The sequence below is a fragment of the Diabrotica virgifera genome, chromosome 6 (assembly GCF_917563875.1).
Source record: "Diabrotica virgifera virgifera chromosome 6, PGI_DIABVI_V3a".
Lineage (NCBI taxonomy): Eukaryota > Metazoa > Arthropoda > Insecta > Coleoptera > Chrysomelidae > Diabrotica > Diabrotica virgifera.
Genome location: NC_065448.1, coordinates 145,764,692 through 145,786,040, shown reverse-complemented (window position 1 = coordinate 145,786,040; position 21,349 = coordinate 145,764,692). Strand labels below are relative to the sequence as shown.

At 33.2% G+C, this 21,349-nt stretch overlaps 1 protein-coding gene across 1 annotated transcript in view; it reads right to left on the bottom strand.

Annotated features, from left to right (window-relative positions):
- Window positions 1–21,349, bottom strand: part of LOC114338269 (BTB/POZ domain-containing protein KCTD3) — a 40,669-nt gene continuing 19,320 nt past the window's right edge. The window contains exon 2 of the mRNA XM_028288863.2: window positions 1–9,976. Within this exon, the coding sequence (XP_028144664.1) occupies window positions 8,277–9,976 (1,700 nt within the window). The 3' untranslated portion in view covers window positions 1–8,276. The remainder of the gene's footprint in view (window positions 9,977–21,349) is intronic.

Below are 21,349 nucleotides of genomic sequence, written 5' to 3'. Positions count from 1 at the left end.
GATTATAATTAAGTTTATTATAGCCTAAAATATATATGGTATTTTTTTTTAAATTTAAACTAATTTTAAGATTTACAAAAATAATATGGGTTGATATTTTAAAAAGCGGAGTAGGACTTATAAACACCATGTATTTAGAAATCAGATTACGATATAATATACTAAAAGACATTACTTTCTGTTTGTACAAATTTTTGAAGTGACTATTTTGTAAATACACTCTTGACCAAAAAAATTCGGACACTTGCATTTTGTATGTTTTTTTTTTAATTTTGTCAGTGTATAGTGGCTTTGATGTTCTGGAAGTAAAAATTAATAAAAAAAAATAATGTAGGCGTGATTCAAGTAGGAATGATTTCAACGCAATACGTATACAGTGTGTCCCGGAAAATAGTGCGTTCCTTTAAGGTATGGAGAGAATACACAATTTGGAAAAAAAAAGTCCTATACCATTTTTTTCTAAAGTTAACCGTTTCCAAAAAAAAGTTAACATTGTTTTCCATATACCTGTATTTTAATGTTTGGAAATTTTAATAAATGGCAACATCGTACGCACTACGGAATAATAACATAATAAGAACTCGTTTGTGATTGTGATTAACAGTATTTAAAATAATCCAACCTAATAGTAGGTAATACTTATGCATTTACTATTTGTTTACTAAAATTAGTTTCTTTTGAAATGTATTGAAATACATATTGCATAATTTTAAACGAATTACACATCTTTTAACATAAAAACACATCTTTTAACTGAACTAGTATTATGTATTTAGTAAGGTTTAAATGGGTTGAATGCTGAGTATTGCTGAGGGCTTTAACTGAATTACATAGTTTTAATAGTTTACAGTGGAACTTAAATACACCAGATAATGTCTCAGTACTTTGTTTACTTGTGAACTGAAATAACTAAATTGTACTTACTTGAAAATAATTATTATACCGAATAGATGTTTCAAGTAACCTTTCACAAACACCATTCATAGGTTTAATAACATAATAGGTAATACACTCACTATTCGAAAACATTTTCGGCATTGACACTAAACAGGATTCTTTAAAACTATCTGTTTACTATCTATCTTCTATCTATTTATTTACATGGGACTGTCTATGCTTAAATTTGCGTACCGCACATAGTTGTCAGATTTAAATTTGCCTACCAAAATACATTTTAATTTTTTGGTCAAACGGTTGCATTTAGAAAAAAATGTTAAGAGTTTTTTGTTCTACATGGTGCCTTCTACCTATACCCTTAAGGAACGCACTATTTTCCGGGACACCCTGTATGTATATTTTCAAAAAACATTGTTACCACATATAGACGGAGAGCTAGAGCCGAAAAATCATCGTCATAAGTAATATGGAGTTTGGCATGTGAAATGTGTCTATTGTATATTGATAATTATGACCCCTTTCAGGCTGACACCCAGGGCCGCCGCTACCATGTGTGCAAAGTGTGCATTGCACACGGGCGGCCAAAAGCAGGCCACTGATGATAATACTTTTTTAAAACGAAAATAAATTCAAAAAATTAAATAGTAATGATTCAGATATTTCTATAAACTCTAATATCCCAAACAATCTAAACAAAAATGCCAGAAAATGTTATTTATTATATGAACTGCTCTTTTGCAGCTGTAGTCATAAAGTAGTTCCGGGAATGCTTTTTAGTTCAAAGTGGCTGGCGGATTTCGGACTTTAAGATATTTTTATCTACGTGGCCCATATGCGATTTTTTCAAATTCTTAACATTTATGATTTGTTAAGAGAGTACGATACGACAATAGGATACTTTCCGAGAATTTAGATAAGTGCTTGTTAAGTTGCTCTCAATGAGTAATAAAAAAGTCTTTTTTATTACCAGATGGTTGAAAAAAATCTTTTTTATTACTCGACGGTTGCTGTTATGATATTGTTCCTTTATGCTTACGTATTGCTATGGATAGGGTTATAGTTCCGTCTAAGTTGAGAATTTGATGATTTTAGACACGCTTTTCTTTTGCACATTACTGTATTTCAAATAGGCCTGGGTCCCGCGTACCAAAAAAAAGTTATTTAATAGCAAGCTGAAAACTTGTTAATAGCTTAACGGTGTCTAGTCGGGCAAACTTTGATGTACCGGAACACTAGAACAGGGGAAGTTTTAATTGTGGAACAGTTTAAAAATTTGGAACGTCAGATTACGAAAACGTAACATGTATTTTGTCGAACAGAGCATCCAATTGATTTGTTACCCTTTCATTAAATTCTCATGCAAAAATCTGACTGATATTACTAACCAACATGATTCCTGTCATTTGACATGTTCTTCGTGTTCCACTCATTAAAATGCCCAGTTGGTGATAAACACCAATCTGATTTCTGCATGAGAGTTTAATGAAATGGTAACAACTCAATTGGAAGTTATGTCCGACAAAATACATGGAACGTTTTCGTAGTCTGACATTCCCAATTTTTAACCTGTTCCACAATTATAACTTCCCCTGTTCCAGTGTCCCCATACATCAAAGTTTGTCCGAATAGACACCGTTAAGCTATTAACAATTTTTCAGCTTGCTATTAATCAACTTTTTTTGGTAAGCGGGATCCAGGCCTATATATTTAAATATAGTAACGTCGAGATCGGAGTAATTATTATTCATATACGCGTTATTTCTGCATTTTTTTTTAAATACTAGTACCTACGTTGAAACGACTAAAGTGTTGGAAGGGGGCGGAAAAATATTAAGTTGCACACGGGCGACCAACACTTTAGCGGCGGCCCTGCTGACACCTCAGTGGATACAGGAAGTAGCAATAAGGGATGAAAGGGGAAAGTTAGTGCAGTCATTAAAGGTTTTCACTTCCTATTTTGTTAAACCTCCATCGATTTGCATGAAAATTGGTGACTAGTTAGAGCATACCTCAAGAAACAAAACTGATTTGGTGCCACTTGCACTTTTACCCTGGTGGTGAATACCACCCCTTCCCGCGGGTGAAAACTATTGTATTAAAAATAACCCCACAAATCGATAGAGGGACCAATTTTAAGTAAAATTTGTTATATCATGTTATTAAAATTGTTACAATATACAACGTTAAAAGTAGATGTTGCTCTATAGTTGTACATATGTACATACTCTATGTAATGACAGTATAGAAGTTGTAATGTCAGAAAATTATAAAATATAATGTCAGTCAAGTTTCCTATTGTCCTGTAATTGAGTGAATTATAATCGTTCTTGGTCATTTAGTTAGCTCACCTAACTCATTTTATAACAGGTTACGGGCCCAATTCACGTGAACTGTGAACAGGTGAAAAAATATGGCGACCAGCAATAACGATTATAAAATTCAAGTCGATAAACTTGAGGGTCCTGAAGACTGGGCAAAATGGAAATGGCACGTTTCGATGTTATTACGAGCGTATGCACTTGAAGACATTGTGAACGGTACGTGTAAGTGTCCCGAGGTTGCTGGAAATTCAACTTCAATGGAAGTAGAGAAGCATCAACAATGGTTAAAAGACGATGCAAAAGCGGTAAGTTTGTTAGCAGGTAAGCTAGGAAAAACTGTTGCCGACCTGGTGTTGACATGTACTCATGCTTGTGAAATATGGGACAAATTACGTGCGCGATTTAAACGTAGCAGTACGTAACGGTTAAACATGTTAATTGAAGCCTTTTTTAGAGTCCAGCGTGATGAAAAAGAAGATATTAGCACACATGTTGCGAAGTTGCAGAAACTGTTTGTAGATTTGAATGATGAATTGCTGAAGCATGATGAAAATGTTTTATCCGAAAGAATGTTAAATGGTCGGATCTTATCAACTTTGGGTAAGGACTTTGATAATTTCAAAGATTTGTGGGACACGATACCATCGAAGAATCAAATTTTGAATTTATTGATTGAGAAATTGTGTGCCATTGAATTACGTGACCAAAGTACCACAGAATCTTTTGCGTTTGTTGCACGCACTAGCCCGACAGAAAAATACAAACAGAGCCGAAGTACAACTACTACAAAGTTAAAGAAAAATGTACATCGTGCAAAAGAAAAATTTTCTTGTCACAGATGCAAGAAATTAGGCCCTTGGGCGAGAGAGTGTCCATTGAAAAAATCTGTTGAGAATTTAGGCGAGAATAAAAGTAATGATGCTGTTTTTTGTCTGTTGTTTTAAGTGCCTCATCTAACAATTGTGTTGAAGCTGGGAAATGGTATTGTGACAGTGGAGCCACAAATCATATCACTACAGATAAGCAATATTTCTCATCTTATACAGAGTTTGCTGAACCCGAAAAGATATCACTTGGTAAGGATGTATGTATGCTAGCCTATGGACAAGGAACGGTGAAAATTCAAACGCGTCTGAATAATAAATGGAAAGATGCTGAACTGAAGAATGTTTTTTATGTTCCTGAAGCAAGCGCTCATTTGTTTTCTGTGAAAGCTGCTGCACAAAGAGGGTTCGTTACAGTACTCGATGATAAAGGTGTAAATATACATGATAAAAATACTTTTGAATCTGTAATGACTGGGTACTTCAGTAATGGCTTGTATGCACTTGATATACGTGTTATGAAACCGACCAATCCCATTCAAGCAAACTTAATAGGGTCAACAGATATGTTACAAGTGTATCATGAAAGATTTGGTCATCAGCATAAGCAACACGTAAAGAAGGTCTTGAAGAAAATGAATATAGACATTGATGGGTGCAAAGAAAGCTTTTGCGATGGATGTGCAATTGGAAAAATGCATAGATTGCCATTTAAAACTAGGATCAATCGGCCACAACTCACTGGTGAGCAGATTCATGCAGAAGTGAATGGACCCATGTCTATAGAATCACTGGGAAGAGCACGTTATTACGTATGTTTTAAAGATGACTTTAGTAAGTTTCGGAAAGTTTTCTTTATGAATCACAAAAGTGAGGTATGTACCTTAGAAAAATTTTTAAATGAAGCAAACACAAATGGCCATGTAGTAAAGCAACTGAGATGTGATGGAGGGAGAGAGTTTGACAATAGAAAGGTATCTGAACTTCTTGCGAGTAGAGGTATAGAGCATTGTATCACTCCACCCTATACACCTCAGCAGAATTGTGTTGCTGAAAGAGAAAACCGTACCATTGTAGAGTTTGCTTGTTCCATGTTAAACCCATGTAAGTTGTCCAAAGAATTGTGGGCAGAAGCATGTAATACTGCAGTGTATCTTCTGAATCGCACAGGAAAATCATCAATTGAGAATAAAAGTCCCCATGAATTGTGGTATGGAAAGCCAGTTGGGAGTTTGAAACATTTAAGAATATTTGGCACTGAATGTTATGTTCACGTAAACAAAAATTTTCACAGTAAATTTGATGACAAGGCGATACATGGTTATTTAGTTGGTTACGTGAATGACAGGGATGGTTTTAGAATATGGATTCCATCTGAAAGAAAAATCGTATCGAGCCACGACGTATGATTTAAACCTGAGGTTACATGCAATTTGCGAATTTTTGAAGTTAAAGCCGAATCAGTGAACCAGAATCAGTCGGAATGTTTTAGTGTACATGAAAACTCCGAAGAAGTGAAAACTGGTATGAATGAAATTGTGAAATCTAAGAATATGGAAAGTGCAGAAAGTACGAGTGAAAATCAAGAAGTGAATAGAAAAGAAAGAAGCGATGATGGTGTTCAAGAATCTAAGCGTTACAATATGCGTGTTAGAAAGAAACCAAAATTGTTTGGCTTATCTACTTTTCACGTTGAGGGAGAGTGTTACAATATACAACGTTAAAAGTAGATGTTGCTCTATAGTTGTACATATGTACATACTCTATGTAATGACAGTATAGAAGTTGTAATGTCAGAAAATTATAAAATATAATGTCAGTCAAATTTCCCATTGTCCTGTAATTAAGAATAAATTTATAATCGTTGATGGTCATTTAGTTAGCTAGTTAGCTCACCTGACTCATTTTATAACAAAAATAAATCAATACTTTTTGAGTTATTAAAGATCAAAGATTTGTCTATTTAAGAGCATATGCGTGAAGTTACGGATGATAAAAAGAACATGTTAATTAATTGTATGTTAGTAAAATATTATTTTTATATTATTTCGATATTTAATTGAATTTTTTTTTCATTATAAACTGAATATGTCCAATAATGGATACATTTGACATATTCGAATACACTTTTGCTAAATTTATAATATCGAAATAATATTTTAGTAACATACAATTAATTAATATGTTCTTTTTATCATCCGTAACTTCACGCATGTGCTCTTAAACAGACAAATCTTTGATCTTTAATAACTCAAAAGGTATTGATTTATTTTAATAACATGATATAACAAATTTTACTTATAATTTGTCCCTCTATCGATTTGTGGGGTTAGTTTTAATAAAATCGTTCTCACCCCCGAGAAAGGCTGGTATCCACCCCCAGGGTAAAAGTGCAAGTTGGCACCAAATCATTTTTATTTCCTGAGGTATGTTCTAACTAGTCACCAATTTTCATGCAAATCGATGGAGGTTTAACAGAATAGGAGGTGAAAACCTTTAATGACTGCACTAACTTTCCCCTTTCATCCCTTATTGCTACTTCCTGTATCCACTGAGGTGTTAGCCTGAAAGGGGTCATAATTATCAATATACAATAGACACATTTCACATGCCAAACTCCATATTAATTATGACGATGATTTTTCGGCTCTAGCTCTTAGACTAATAGTGGTGTAGTAGATTTCAACGCAATAAATATATTTTAAACAGTTTAGTTGTATTTTATTTAAATATTGAACTAATTTTAATATTCATTACTTTCCAAAAAAATTTATTAAAACAATAGCAAAAATTAAAAATAAACATAAGGCAATGCAACAACATGAGTTGTTTTTAAGCGATCACCCGTCCAAAATATAACCGCAGTAAACACTGCTTGACTACGGTTATAGGGCGATAACCGTGTAAGTCAGTGTGCTGTGGAAGTCAAATGCTTCAGCTAGTCGTTTGTTAGTGGCTTACATTCTCTTAAGCCAGTAACATGCCCCAAAATAACAACAGCTCATCGAGTTAACAGGATGAGATTTACGAATAATCACAGAGACTAGACTGTTCACCAATGGAGTGTTGTAATGTTTTCTGATGAGTCATATTTTTACTTACGCATAACGCCGTTATGGTATGGGCGGGTATTACTTTCAAAGGACGCACCGAATTAATTTTCATCGAACATGGAACTCTAGCAGCAAATAGATACATACGACAATATCTGAAGGATAATATTGTCCCCTACGCTCCTTTCGTCGGGAAAATTTCATATTTATGCAGGATAATGCGCGTCCACACACTGCGGGAATCGTTATGGACTACCTAAATACTGTCGGAATTCCCGTTTGGGATTGGCTCGCTTGTAGTCCTGACACGAATCCGTTAGCGTTAGACCATTATTTATGGGACATTTTATGGAAAAAGACTAGAAAGAGGCAACCATTGCCAGAATCAATTCAAGAGCTGAAAATAGTGTTGACTGAAGAATGGGAATATACACCGCAAGCACACATTCAGCAACTTATTGCAAGTATGCCTAGACGTATTGAAAGCCTCCGTAAATGTAGGGGAGGCAATACCCGACTAAACCTAAAGAACAGCCAACTGTAGGTAACTAAATGTTAAAAACTAATTATTACTTTCTTTTCGATTACTTATTTTTCCTATTATTACTTTTTTAGTGTTTAAAATAAACTATTTCTATTATTAATGTTTACTTCGTCTCCATTTAAATCACTTAACATATAGAGAATTTAGAAAAACATACAAAATGCAAGTGTCCCGATTTTTTTGACCAGGAGTGTCGATGAACTTATCCATGTATCAAAGTTTTATAAAAGAGATGAATCAATAAAAAATATAAATTTTAGATGTATGGTACTTTATCCAAATCCTTCCAAAAAAAGTTGAAGGTAACTTCTGGGTTTCCAGGAAGTGATATTTTCCGAAAGGGGTAATTTTCAGATTTCAAATCAGAGTATTTTCAAATGTAAGTCTTCAGATAAAACGTGTGGTCTATGTGAAACACCCTTTATACAACAATACCTCGTATATCCAGTCTACCTAAATCACAAAACAGAAATGAATATTGCAAAGCAACTAAACCTGAAGGAGTCATTTCCATTGATAGATTTTGGTACAATGAGATCTGTTCAAAGTGAGATTGATGAATTGACAACGACATGTTTCAACGCGGAAGTGAAGTATATTTAATAAAAAGTGACATTTAATAAATTAAATAAATGATTTAGGATGAGTTTGTAGCTTTTTCATTATCCTGATGTAATTGCTGATTTAAAAATGCTACATTACTGGATTTCAGTCGTAAAGCAGCGGCCATATATGGAGAAGGAGACATGCATGGAGTTGAACACAAACTGTTACTAATATCACACTGATCCAACATAAGAAGTAATTCTTCCATATTAGGACCGCCGTTAGTTTGATTAATACTACTACTATCAGACTTATAAGAAATGTCAAGAGCAGTTGTAAGGTCCCACATTTGAATGGAACCATTTGAATGGCCAGTAAAAATAAACCTCCTTGGTCTGGAACCCATCCTACTGGACCCTTCACATTCATGAACACAGAAAGCACTTACAGTACTATTATCTACAGCTTTAATTACACAAATACGTTTTCCATTACTCGCTAGTCTAACAAATATTTGGTCAGAATCTGGCACCACTTTTTGGATAAAAACTTGCTCATCATCTTGTTCACCAAAGGGCCCGCACTCATTAGCAACTCCATAGATCATTGTTGGTTCAACGTTTTCTAAAGATACAATCTTAAAAGATGCTTCTGGGGTTGATCCAGGTTGTGTAGAGAGCATACCCCGAAATCTTGTTACCCTCCAACTTCTGACGTGATTATATTCAGAGCAAACAGATACAAGATATTTCTCAGAGAGTGTTACTTTTATAACTCGACTTTGATGGACTGTAAAAGTTTGAAACAATTGAGGCCCATGACCAACAGTCTCAGGATGCTGCACTATAAGTCTGACTGCACCTGAAGTTGTTCCATATGCAATCTCAATCCAGTTGCCGCAAATGTTTGTTTTTGGGGTAAGATAAACTGAGATGGCAGTTACTGGTTCATTGTTCGGGTCTTTATATAATTCTGTTACAAGTAAATCGTTGTCTTTCATTCGTAATGGAAATTTCTGCATATCGATATAGTATATGCAGCCATTGTTACACCCTAATAATAATATTGAGCCTGCAGTATCAAAAGAAGCAATAGGCATAACATCTTGTGTTTGCCAATGTTGAGTCATAGCATGCCAAACTCCCAACTTTCCTGAAGGGGACAATGCAACAAGTTGACTACCTATGAAAAATAAATATTCTACTCTAACACACAAATTAAAGGTGCCAATATTTGTCCGTGAACCAACATCAGTAATACCCCATAATCTAACTTGGCTTCCATATGATATAGCAACCATTTTTGAAGCTTCTGTAGAACCAATTTTAGCATTAATCGCAATTCTTTCAATGCAACTTTCAATGTATGGACTGGTAAATACTTGCTGCCAACCACTAGAATCTTTTAACCTGTAACAAACAACAAAGTGGGCATAGGCCACAACTATCCAATTGTGGTGTGCCTTTATAATCTGCACCCTAAGAGGATCGGCCCAACTAGAAGCTGTTACTCCAAATATCAATCCGACATCATTCCTTATTAATTTATTAAGATCTGCTGAAGAATTTCTAGCATGTCTTAGGTCTAATGAAGCTGCTCTTGAATGCCCTCTGCCAGATAATCCACGCAAATCCTGCGAGCTTCTGCTGTAACTATTGGATTGACCCAATCGAAGCTCTAAGGATGAATTTCTTGAATGGCCATGTGGTCTACTTGGTAGATATCCTGGCGAATGTAGTGTATATCCCAATTGATTTTGATTTGAGCTGCCAGCCTCATCTGAAGATTTTCCTAAAAATAAAAATGTCTACATTAACAATAATGAAAATAATTTATTAAGAAAAACAATTATTAACAATTAACAATTTAATATTTTGTTTATTTTACAAAGTGATACTTGAAAAGTGTGTCTGCGCAACTTGAAACTATATGGGAAACATTTTTTTATTATCAATTTTACGAAAAAAAGGTATTCTTAAAGGTATTAGATATCAAATTTTATCAACAGTATACGAGGTATTTCATAAAATATGAATTTCGCTCAAGAGTAAAGGACCTGTATATTTCACAATATCGAAAATTGTTATTAAGAACAGTTGTCTGGAATTAAAAATTATCGTACAATATACAATTACGCATGATGTTTGACGTAATATAGTTTAGTTATAAGTAACAAAATAAAGTTTGTAGTGTAAGAGTTACAATCTTAAATTTGTTTTTATTATATTTGAAATTATTAATTTTTTTTTGTTTAATTTAATTAAATAAAATTAATTAAAATGAATTAAAATTAAATAATTTTATAATTTGCTGCTTGTTCTTTTTGTGTGCTCAGAATGTTTCTCCTGCTTCCGGTTCGTCAGAAAAGTTCCGTTTAAAGCTATTTTTTTGCAAATTTCTAAAAATTAAAAAATTCATATTTTGTACAATTTGAGTATAAAATATAAAATGTTGCACTTTTCTTTCATGAAATTTACCGCTAGTTCTATAGGTGTGCTCATAATTTTTATAAGGCTTACGATTCGTGAGAAAAAATTCAGTTTGTAGATACCAATTTTTTGAAAATTTCTTAAAATTAAAAAATTCATATTTTGCCCAATTTGAGTCCCAAAGTTAAACTGTTACACACCTCTACTATGAAATTTGCCGTTCGTTCTTTACGCTAGAGAAAAAATTTTAGTACGATTCTGTTCAGAATTCAGCTGGGAGTATACCTGCCTAATTTCGTACTTTTCACGTCATTATTGTGAGAGTTACGATGTCATGGGCAAACGGCCTTATGACCTACGGGTATGAAAAATAGATAACAACCTATTCTCAGACCTGCCGAATACACTTGAAAAATTTCATAAAAGCCGGTCCAACTGTTTCCGAGGAATACGGCAACTAACACTGTGAAACGAGAATTTTATACATATAGATGTAAATATTTTGGTGGCTACTAAAATGACTATATAAAACCGTATAAACCTTCCCTGAACTTTCACAAATAATTCAACATCAAAATTAGCTAATTGGGTCCAGCCATTCCTGAGATTTATATATAAGATAACTCCGTTAATATTATTACTTTTACGAAAAAAAAAATTATTCTTTATAAAAAGTTCTGCATAGTCTAGCAACTAAGATGCAATTATAAGATGTTGAATTTGATCAATTTTATATGAGGTATGTTAAAAACAATGAATTTTGCTTGTAAAGTACCCTTATTTTTCACAATATTGAAAATTGTTACTATAAAAAGTTGTTCGGAATAAAAACTATGTTTCAATATGCAATTACATTCTTCTTATTGAAATATTGTGAACTATAAAGGTACTTTACTCTTAAGCGAAATTCATATTTTTTGACATACCTCGTATACTATTAATAAAATTTAATACCTGATGATTGCATCTTAGATTTTAGACTATGCAGAGCAGTTTATGATGAATAACTATTTTTCGTAAAATTGATAATAAAAAAGTTTCCCATATGGTTCCACGTTATGCAGACATACAACAATAAAACACTGAAAACTTTTGCTTTCAATATTTCGACAACATTTATTATAAGTTAATATCACTATTTATAGCTCTCTCAGCAGAGTGCCTTTCTCAAGAGATGTAATTTAATGTGTCTGCACTTTGAAGCCTCTAACTGAATAGGTTGAGGAGCGGGAAGCTGTTTGTCTCAAATTGGTCATTCAGAATTATATCTAAATTGATTGATTTCTATGTGAATTATATCTGAATTTATCGTATTTTTTAATTTATTGATTTCCATCAATCCAAGATGGCCGACGGTCGGAATGTTTTGGCAAGTGCGTCTGTAAAACAACGCGAAAAACATGACGAAAAGTTGAAAATTTACTGTTTTCATTGTAAGAAAAGTTCAACTTGCACAGTGCAATGCGGGAAATGTGAAAAATCGTTCCATTCATCCTGCTTAATTCAGGCAGCCACTCAGAAGACTGCAGCTTGTCGTCACATTCCGGCTTATGGGTGTGTCGATTTTTGGGAGACAGAGAAGGGTCTGTATGAAATTATCATCAAACTTCTGGAGGAAAAAAATAAGCTATTGGTGGAAAACAACGATTTGCTGAACAGAAATCAGGTAATTCTTCTAGAAAAACTGGACATCGCAAGAAGTGAGGTTAGAAAGCCACCAAAGCCATCCCCTAAAAAGCTAACAGGAAATTTTGTTGACATTGGCAACACCGTATTACCGACAGTTTCGCAAACTGCAGTGGAAGGAGTGAAAGATGACAACGTCAAAGTCGTCAAAAATGTCACTGTCAGTCAACATCAAAAACAACAAAAATCGCAATTGCATCACAATACTCAGCAAGATCAAAGCCACATTGCCAATGATTCCAATCCAAACTCACAAGTCTCTTCTGAGTTACAAATCCTTCCCGTCATCCAAGAGGAAGTGATTGAAAATGATGGTTTCAAACTGGTGTCATATAAAAAAAGAAAACAAAACAGAAGACCAAGTCCCAAGAAAGGCATTAACACTGATAACCTACTAAAGGTTGTAGCACCTACTCCAATTAAATCATGGGTATTTATATCAGGTTTTACTCCTGAAACTGAAGCAACTGATGTTTTCAACTTTCTCAAAAAATATGAGCTTGACCAGGACTGTGTGTGTGAGAAGATGGTTACCAAAAAGAACCACCTATATAGCTCTTTTAAGGTAGGAGTTCCTGAGATAAACAATGATGCCATAATGTCATCTGATTTATGGCCACTGGGAACTAACATAAACCATTTTCTCCATGTTCAACGCCCTCGATCCTCAGTGAATCCGCTGAAGAAAACCGTGGTGCAGTAAATGTTCCTGTACATAATAATAATAATAAAGGTATTTTAGGAAATTTTAAGAAAGCACAAAAAACTATTTTGCACTGTAATATACAATGTTTGCGTACCTCCTTCTTAGATCTGGAGGTCCTCCTCAATGAAGTATCAGCAGATTGCTTATGTATAAATGAACACTGGCTAGTATCTGAGGAACTATTTTCAATTAAAATTAAGAACTACAGAATGATTTCTGGCTTTGCAAGGACTGTGGGCTCTCATGGGGGTGTAGGTATATATATTAAAGAAACCTTTGATTCTGTTTCATTAAATCTTGAAAGTTTGTCTCTTGAAAAACATTGTGAAATAACAGGTGTACATTTGGTAAAATTTGATATTCAACTTGTCACTGTGTATCGTACCCCAGATGGTGATTTAAATCAATTCTTCAATACAATGTCAAAAGTTTTCAAAAAGTTAAATACAAATAAACCTCTTATTATAACAGGGGATTTCAATGTGCACTTCAATGAAAGGGATATTGCAGCCCTGGATCTGTGCAATTTCTTTAGATCCTATAACCTCAAAAAATCAATAAAATTTAACACCCGTTATAATAGATGTCTTGATAACATATTTACAAATATTAATAGTACCATGTTGCAATCCGAAGCTGTTGATCTTTCACACACTTCAGACCACAAAGGCATATTGTTTAAATGTGAAGTGTCCCAAACTACTTCTAAATCTAGAATAAGCTACAGGCCCATTACAGAGATGGGACTGGCCTCTTTAAATAACAATCTTTGCTTACAAAATTTTGAATTTATTGATAATGAATGTATTGATGTGGACTCAAGGTTTAAAATGTTTATCGATATTTTAACGCAGGCAATAAATCTGTCTTTTCCTGAAAAATCTAGGCTTGTTGAGCAAGGTAAACAATGTAAAAAAAAATCTTGGTTTAATGATGATTTGAAACTTATGAGGGAGAAACTACAATTTTTGACATCTTTAAATAAAAGTGACCCCGTTTTAGTGACAAAGAAAACACTCTCAGAATATAGGAAAAAATACAGACATGCTATACATAAGGCAAAGATTAAATCTAATGATGATTTTATATTAAACTCTAACAACCGTCAACAGGCTATGTGGTCCCTAATAAACTCAAGATGTAAGAATTTACCAATAAAAAATTCATCACTCAATGCAAATAGTTTTAATGATTTCTTCTGTGGTATTGCTGAAAATGTAATAAATACACTTAATCATACTGACCAATCATTCAATACATACCTTAGTTTTATACCACATGCTCCTTCATTCGCCTCTAATCATTGCTCCTTCAGATTTGAGCCAACAAATTTGGAGGAAGTTGTAAAAGCAATTGAAGAATTAAAAAATAGCCAGAGCAAGGACCCGGATGGAATGAACACAAAAATAATCAAGGCAATTAAACACAACATTAGCTTACCTTTAACTAAACTAATAAACTACTCAATTTCATCCTGCATTTTTCCTTCAGTGTTTAAAACTGCGAAAGTCATACCTCTCTTTAAACGTAAAGGTTCGGCTGATGATCATAATAACTTTCGTCCAATTTCTCTTTTGCCAATTCTTTCCAAAGTGTTTGAGAGAATCCTAAAGAAGCAGATCAATGACTATTTTGAATCTAATCGGCTTTTTGCAGTGCAGCAATTTGGATTTAGAAAAAACAAAACAACAACACTTGCTATCGATCATTTTACAGGCAGTATTTTGGAAGGATTTGAAAACTTTCTTGATACCCTTGCCTCGTTCCTTGATCTTACTAAAGCTTTTGATTGTGTCACTCATAGTATTCTTCTTAAAAAATTACATGCCTATAATTTTCATCCTATGTCTATTCAATTGATTGAGTCTTATCTATCAGATAGATTTCAATATGTGTTTTTTAACCAGCTCAAATCTGATAAAAAACCTTTGATGTATGGAGTGCCTCAAGGGTCAGTTCTAGGTCCAATATTATTTCTCATTTATATAAATGACTTGGGATTTTCACAAGAGGGCCCGGTAAGCACAGTCCTATTTGCTGATGATACTACATGCTATCAAAGTTACCACCCTTCTCAAATCAGTGATATTGATCTTGAGACCACAGAGAGCAATTTGTTCCAATGGTTTTTGGCAAATCGTCTCTCTCTCAATAACTCAAAATCACAAACAGTGAACTTTACCCTAAGACATAACACCATTACACATCCCATTTTAACAGATTGTTCACAGGAAGCTAAATTTCTTGGTGTTTATCTTGATCAGGGACTCACTTGGGAACGGCACATACTGAAACTTTCCCAAAAGCTCTCAAGCCAACTCTTTTTATTTAGAAACCTATCTAAGGTTACCTCCCTTCAAACCCTTCTTACATCATATCACAGCAACTTTCACTCACGACTAACTTACGCAATCCTTTCCTGGGGACACTCTTGCCATATAGATAAGGTGTTTGGTCAGCAGAGAAAGTGTATTCGCATAATCACAGGTCAGGGTTATCGGGACGATTGTAGGCAGTCTTTCAGAAACCTGAGGATTCTCACACTACCTTCTGTGTACATTATGCAGTGCCTGTTGTATGTTCATCAAAATGTAGATCTGTATAAAACACAACAGCATACTTATCAGACTAGAAATCATGATGCCCTTGTACCAGACTTCAGTCGACTTGAGAGGACCAGAAATGGAACCAGATACCTAGCATTGAAATTTTATAACTGTATACCAATATCTATTAAAAGTCTTGATTTTAACCAATTTAAGAGACAAATTAAAAATTATCTTCTGATGGGTGCTTTCTACTCATTTGAGGAGTACTTCAGATCTAAATTTTGTTTTGTCCTGTAATTTAATTAGTGTTTAGTTTTTAAATTTTAGTAATAGGTTTTTTTTACTGAAGTACTGTCAACTTTTAATGTAATTTTAGACAATTTTAATTATTGCTGACCTGTAAAAGTACATTTGTACATTATTACCAATAAATACTCTACTCTACATAGATTGTAATAAAGATAGCTTAAGGCCTTTATTTTGAATATGAAAAATTTGAAACTGTACAATAAAACAATGATTATGATCTAGAAGGTGAAATGCTTACTTAGAATCCGATTTTCTGTTGTTCAAATTCCTTTTGGTTTCTGCTATACGTTTGTCAACAGTTTTGCCTGTTAGGCCGATGTCACATGCGTTTTGACCGGATGCGGTGGAAACACATGCGTTTCCAACGCAACCGGACCGATCTGTCACACTATGCGTTTTGACCGGATGCGGTGGAACCGCATCCGTATCCAACGCAACCGGACTGACCTGTCACACTATGCGTTTAGTCTCTTGCAGTTTGTAAGCGCGTAACGATGTCTCGAAACATTTTGAAAAATAAATTGTTAGCAATTTCTGTATTGGAAGCGGAGGAAATCTTACGGAGGGAATTAGGGAGTTAGTGGAAATCTTACAACCTCACATATAGAAAGAAAATATGTACTAAATATAGAAACTCAATAAGTGCAGAGGAAAGATTGACAGTAACACTCAGGTACGTAGAAATCAGTCGATATACATCGTGTCTACTTAAGTTAGACACATATGGGAAACTTTTTTATTATTAATTTTACGAAAAAAAGTTTGAAAAAATTGAAAACTATTACATATTATGAAATGTTGTTTGCAATTTCATGTCTTAGTATGTGACCAAAGTAACTCATTTTTATTTCTTTCATAGTGTTGAATATTTCTTTTTCTTTTTTCATCTTTGTTAGTGTTTCCCTATTTGTTACGTGTTGTGTCCATGATATTTTTCACATTCTTCGATAACACCACATGGTAACCTCTCAATATTCTAGTTCTAATTTCGACACACAGTTTTCCATTGCATAATATGCACTGAATTAATTTTATTAAAAGCGCTTTTGGCTTCTGGTCATCTCAATGCATCGTTGTATTTCAAGGCTGCGGTGCCATTGTTTATTTAGCTCACATCCCAAATAATTGTATCTGGGTACTTTCTCCTATGGTTTTTTAATTAAGTTAGATTGTTTCGTCTTCAATTTTGTTCTTACTGACAATCATGATTTTTTGTGTTCAAAGCCATTCCATACCTCAGAAAAGTAATTAGCAATTCTTTCGGAATTTTCCCGGTATTTATAATAAATTTCGGTGAATAATTCTACTAATATGTCTATGTATGTAGTTCTCTGTTAATAATCTTTATTGGTAAATTTCTGTAGGTATTTCATTTCATAAAGGATTTTTCAAAGCAAAAGGACTATAATCAAAATATGCAAATCAGGCTACCTTGAATACCGTGGTTCATAAAAGGGTTGAAATTTTGGAATTCACTATATTAGTAATAGCTGGGAATTATGAGGGACAATATGATAAGACAATGGCCCCGGATGGTTATGTAAAGATTTAATACAATTTGTGATTTAGTTTTCATTGAAAGTTCAATACTTAGTATACCTGTTTTCATAGAAAGTTTTCTGAGAATAGATATTTTTGACCTCTCGGTATTATTAATACACAAGTTTTAAGATTACTGTTTTTTCCTTCCATGAGAAAAGAATACTTTTTGGTTGTAATAAAGTCTTATTTTATGTGTTTTTAATCCAATCTAATAAATAAATTGTCAAATTTCCCTCTGTTTATTGTCTCAGCCGTTAATGGGTTAAGCCAACTTCTATCCACGCTTTGCATTCTTGTCACTATATTCTTTTGCACTTTTATCCCAAAGTGCTGGCTTCTCCTGAATGAAAGTAATAAATTTATCGGTGTCGAACATTTTCACTATATTATTACTACCGCTGCCTTTGAACCGCACAGTCTGACTGCTTTCATAAGAATGCTTGTGTTGTCGTTGTCGATGCATTTCGGTCTTCTGGTCTTTGGGTGTCGCCTCAGGTAGTTGCGGCGATGTCCGGTAGATACGGCAAGAACGCATAGTGTAGCAAGCCTCATTTAAAGACGTGAGTTGTCATCATCCCATCGAACCGGAGCGTTTCCACCGCATCCGTTTCCAACGCAACCGGACTGATCTGTCACACTATGCGTTTTGACCGGATGCGGCGGAAACGCATAATCTGACATCGGCCTTAGATAGACGTAAGTTTTTGGATAATCAGTCACCGTATGTCAGTTTGTATACTTTATTCCTGTTGATATTATTGTGCATTAAGAACAATGAGAGCCAGAAAGAAAAAGCAATTACAGAGTGGTGTATACAAACTGACATGTGGTGACTGTTACATTTGTCAAACTGACAGAATCTTTTATTTATTTATTTTATTTTTTTATTAATCATACGGGAAAGCCCCATTAATAGTACAATTATAAAGTAAATAATAATAATAATAGCATCAACACAATAAAAGTAGTACAGTAATACCTCGAGTTACACTACCCCGACTTACGCGAACCCAGAGTTATGCGATTTTCAAATCTTGTCGATTAGTCATTTGAGCGCCACACAATCGCTCGATTACCGATGAAATATAATTACCGCCTACATATATAATTGCTCATCCAATGTAGATATTTGGACTTTTCGAACGAAATCAGCACATCACTAGAATTTATTTTGTACATATTAGGTATTTCTTATCTACAGTTTTGTCTGCGAGTGGGTGTCTGCTGTTTTTATGAAATTAGTAATGCGATTAAAGAAGTTGTTGCTAGTGATGACGTTGAAGAACTGCTGAATTCCCACAATATTGATGACCTCATAGAAATGCATGAGGAAGAACAAGATAAATAAATAAATAAAGATATTGAAGAGCTTGTTTGGATCCAGTTTAAACTGAAGATCAAATAACGGTTGGAAACTTGACTGAAGGTCTCAGTCTAATTGAAAAGTGCTTACAAATTTTAGAAAATATAACTATAACAAAGATCGCATTTCTTCTACCAAACAAGGGATAAAAAGATCATTAGCCTGTTATGAAGAAATTTTGCGGGAGAAAACAAATCTTTGGGTTGTCTCTTTGTTAGATTTTATGCAGCCTTCTACATCAAAATAAATTAAATTGACAATTTTATATTCGTATATGCTATTTTTCTTAGCTTCTGGTCCCAATTAAAATAATTTATATACATATATATATATATATATATATATATATATATATATATATATATATATATATATATATATATATATATATATATATATATATGCGAAACTACACCCTAACTTACGCGAATTTGACTTACGCGGTTATCGCTCTGTCCCACCTATCGCGTAAGTGCGGGGTATTACTGTATTCATAAAAAGATATAATGCAATAATACAAACAATCACAATATACCTAAAATATAAAATGTAACAAATATAACATATAACACTAAATTTAACAAGACATATTAACAATAATGAAACAGACGTTTTTACAATAATGAACATCATAAAGCCAGAGATCTCTTCAATTGATCCAATGAAATATTGAAAACATCAACATTACTATTATTCAATAATCCCGTATACCTATCGACTGGGCTATGAAAACCATAGGATGTTCTGTGGTAAAAAACTCTGAATGTTTTATGATAGCGTAGGGCTCAATAGGAAACATTACAATAAATTTGGCTCAATAGACTTGGACAATCAATATGTGCGTTAATCAACTTATGTAGAAAGATTACCAGAGATTTCACGACGTAATCTGAGAGGAAGTAGTGAGAGATCTTTGACAATTGTATAGCAAAACACCAGATGGGCTTTCAATAATAGAAAAACAGAGTGTGTGTATTAGTCCAGAGAAATAAGGTTTTTCTCGTGACACATCCCCCTCCAGGCCGAAACCAAATTTTTTGAGTAGTATGCACATCTATATTATTAACCTATATGTTTCCTGCAGCCGATTTTGATGATATACATAGTTATAAACAAATGAAGATCGAAAAACGGTAAATTATCGCTTTTTTCGTCTATTACCAAAAAGTTAAGCACTTTAAACAAATTTGAGAATAATAAACTCATAAATCGTATAAAAAACTTCAATATGGCATTCGCTGAATATGTCCAACCTTATTGGTTGCTTAGAAAATTGCAAAATAAGTCATAAATATTGAGTTTTTATAAATATTCGTAACTTAGGTAAAAATTAACTTAGAATCTTCTTATTACGCGGAATGCCGAGACTTCTTGTACTTAAATTATATTTTAAATTTCAAAGCAATTGGTCAAATAGTTTAAAAGTTATTTAATTTATTTTTCCCAAATTCATTTTTTTTGCAACACTATAAGTCAGAAAATTATGAGGTTACAACAATACTTCGGACAGTTTGTGAAAGAAGAACATTTATACTATTCCCTTAATTAAAAATAAATGACAAAAAATAATTTTAAACAGTGTAAAATTATTTTGCAAAAACATGTCCATTTTTTGCTTACTTATAAACAATTAGAATAACTTTTTAACCGTTACCCGTAGAAAAATTATTTTTTCATATTTAGAAAGACTGAATTTTTATACACATTTAGAAAGAAAAACAACTGTTCTAGGACATTTAGGGACAAAGTTAGCCCCCCCATTTTTTTAATTCACATGTTTTTGCAAAATTATTTTGCAATATCTATAATTATTTTTTGTCATTTTTTTTAAATTAAATTAATACTGTAAATTTTCTTCTTTCATAAACTATCCAAAATATTACTGTAACTTCATCATTTTCTGACTTACAGTGTTGCAAAAAAAATTAATTTTGGATAAACAAATTAAATAACTTTTAAACTATTTGACCAATTGCTTTGAAATTTAGGGTGTAATTTAAGCACCATAAGTCTCAGCATTCCATGTAATAAGAAGGTTCTAAGTTAATTTTTACATAAGTTATGAATATTTATAAAAACTCAAAATTTATGATCTATTTGGCAATTTTATAAGTAACCAATAAGGATAGACATATTCAGCGAACGCCATATTGAAGTTTTTTATACGGTTTATGAGTTTATTACTCTCAAATTTGTTTAAAATGCCCAATTTTTTAGTAAGAGACGAAAAAAGCAAAAATTTACCGTTTTTTGATCTTCATTTGTTTATAACTATGTATATCATCAAAATCGGCTGCAGGAAACATATAGGTTATTATTATAGATGACCATATTACTCGAAAAATTTGGTTTCAGCCTGGAGGGGGATGTGTCACCAACACGATATTTTTTTTCCTTATTTCTCTGAACTATATGTAATTCACCTTCTAGATCATAATCATTCTTTTAATGAACAGTTTCAAATTCTTCATATTCAAAATAAAGGCCTTAAGCTATCTTTATTAGAATCTATGGAAATCAATAAATTTAAAAATACAGATATAATTCTGAATGACCAAATTGAGATAAACTAATTCAGAA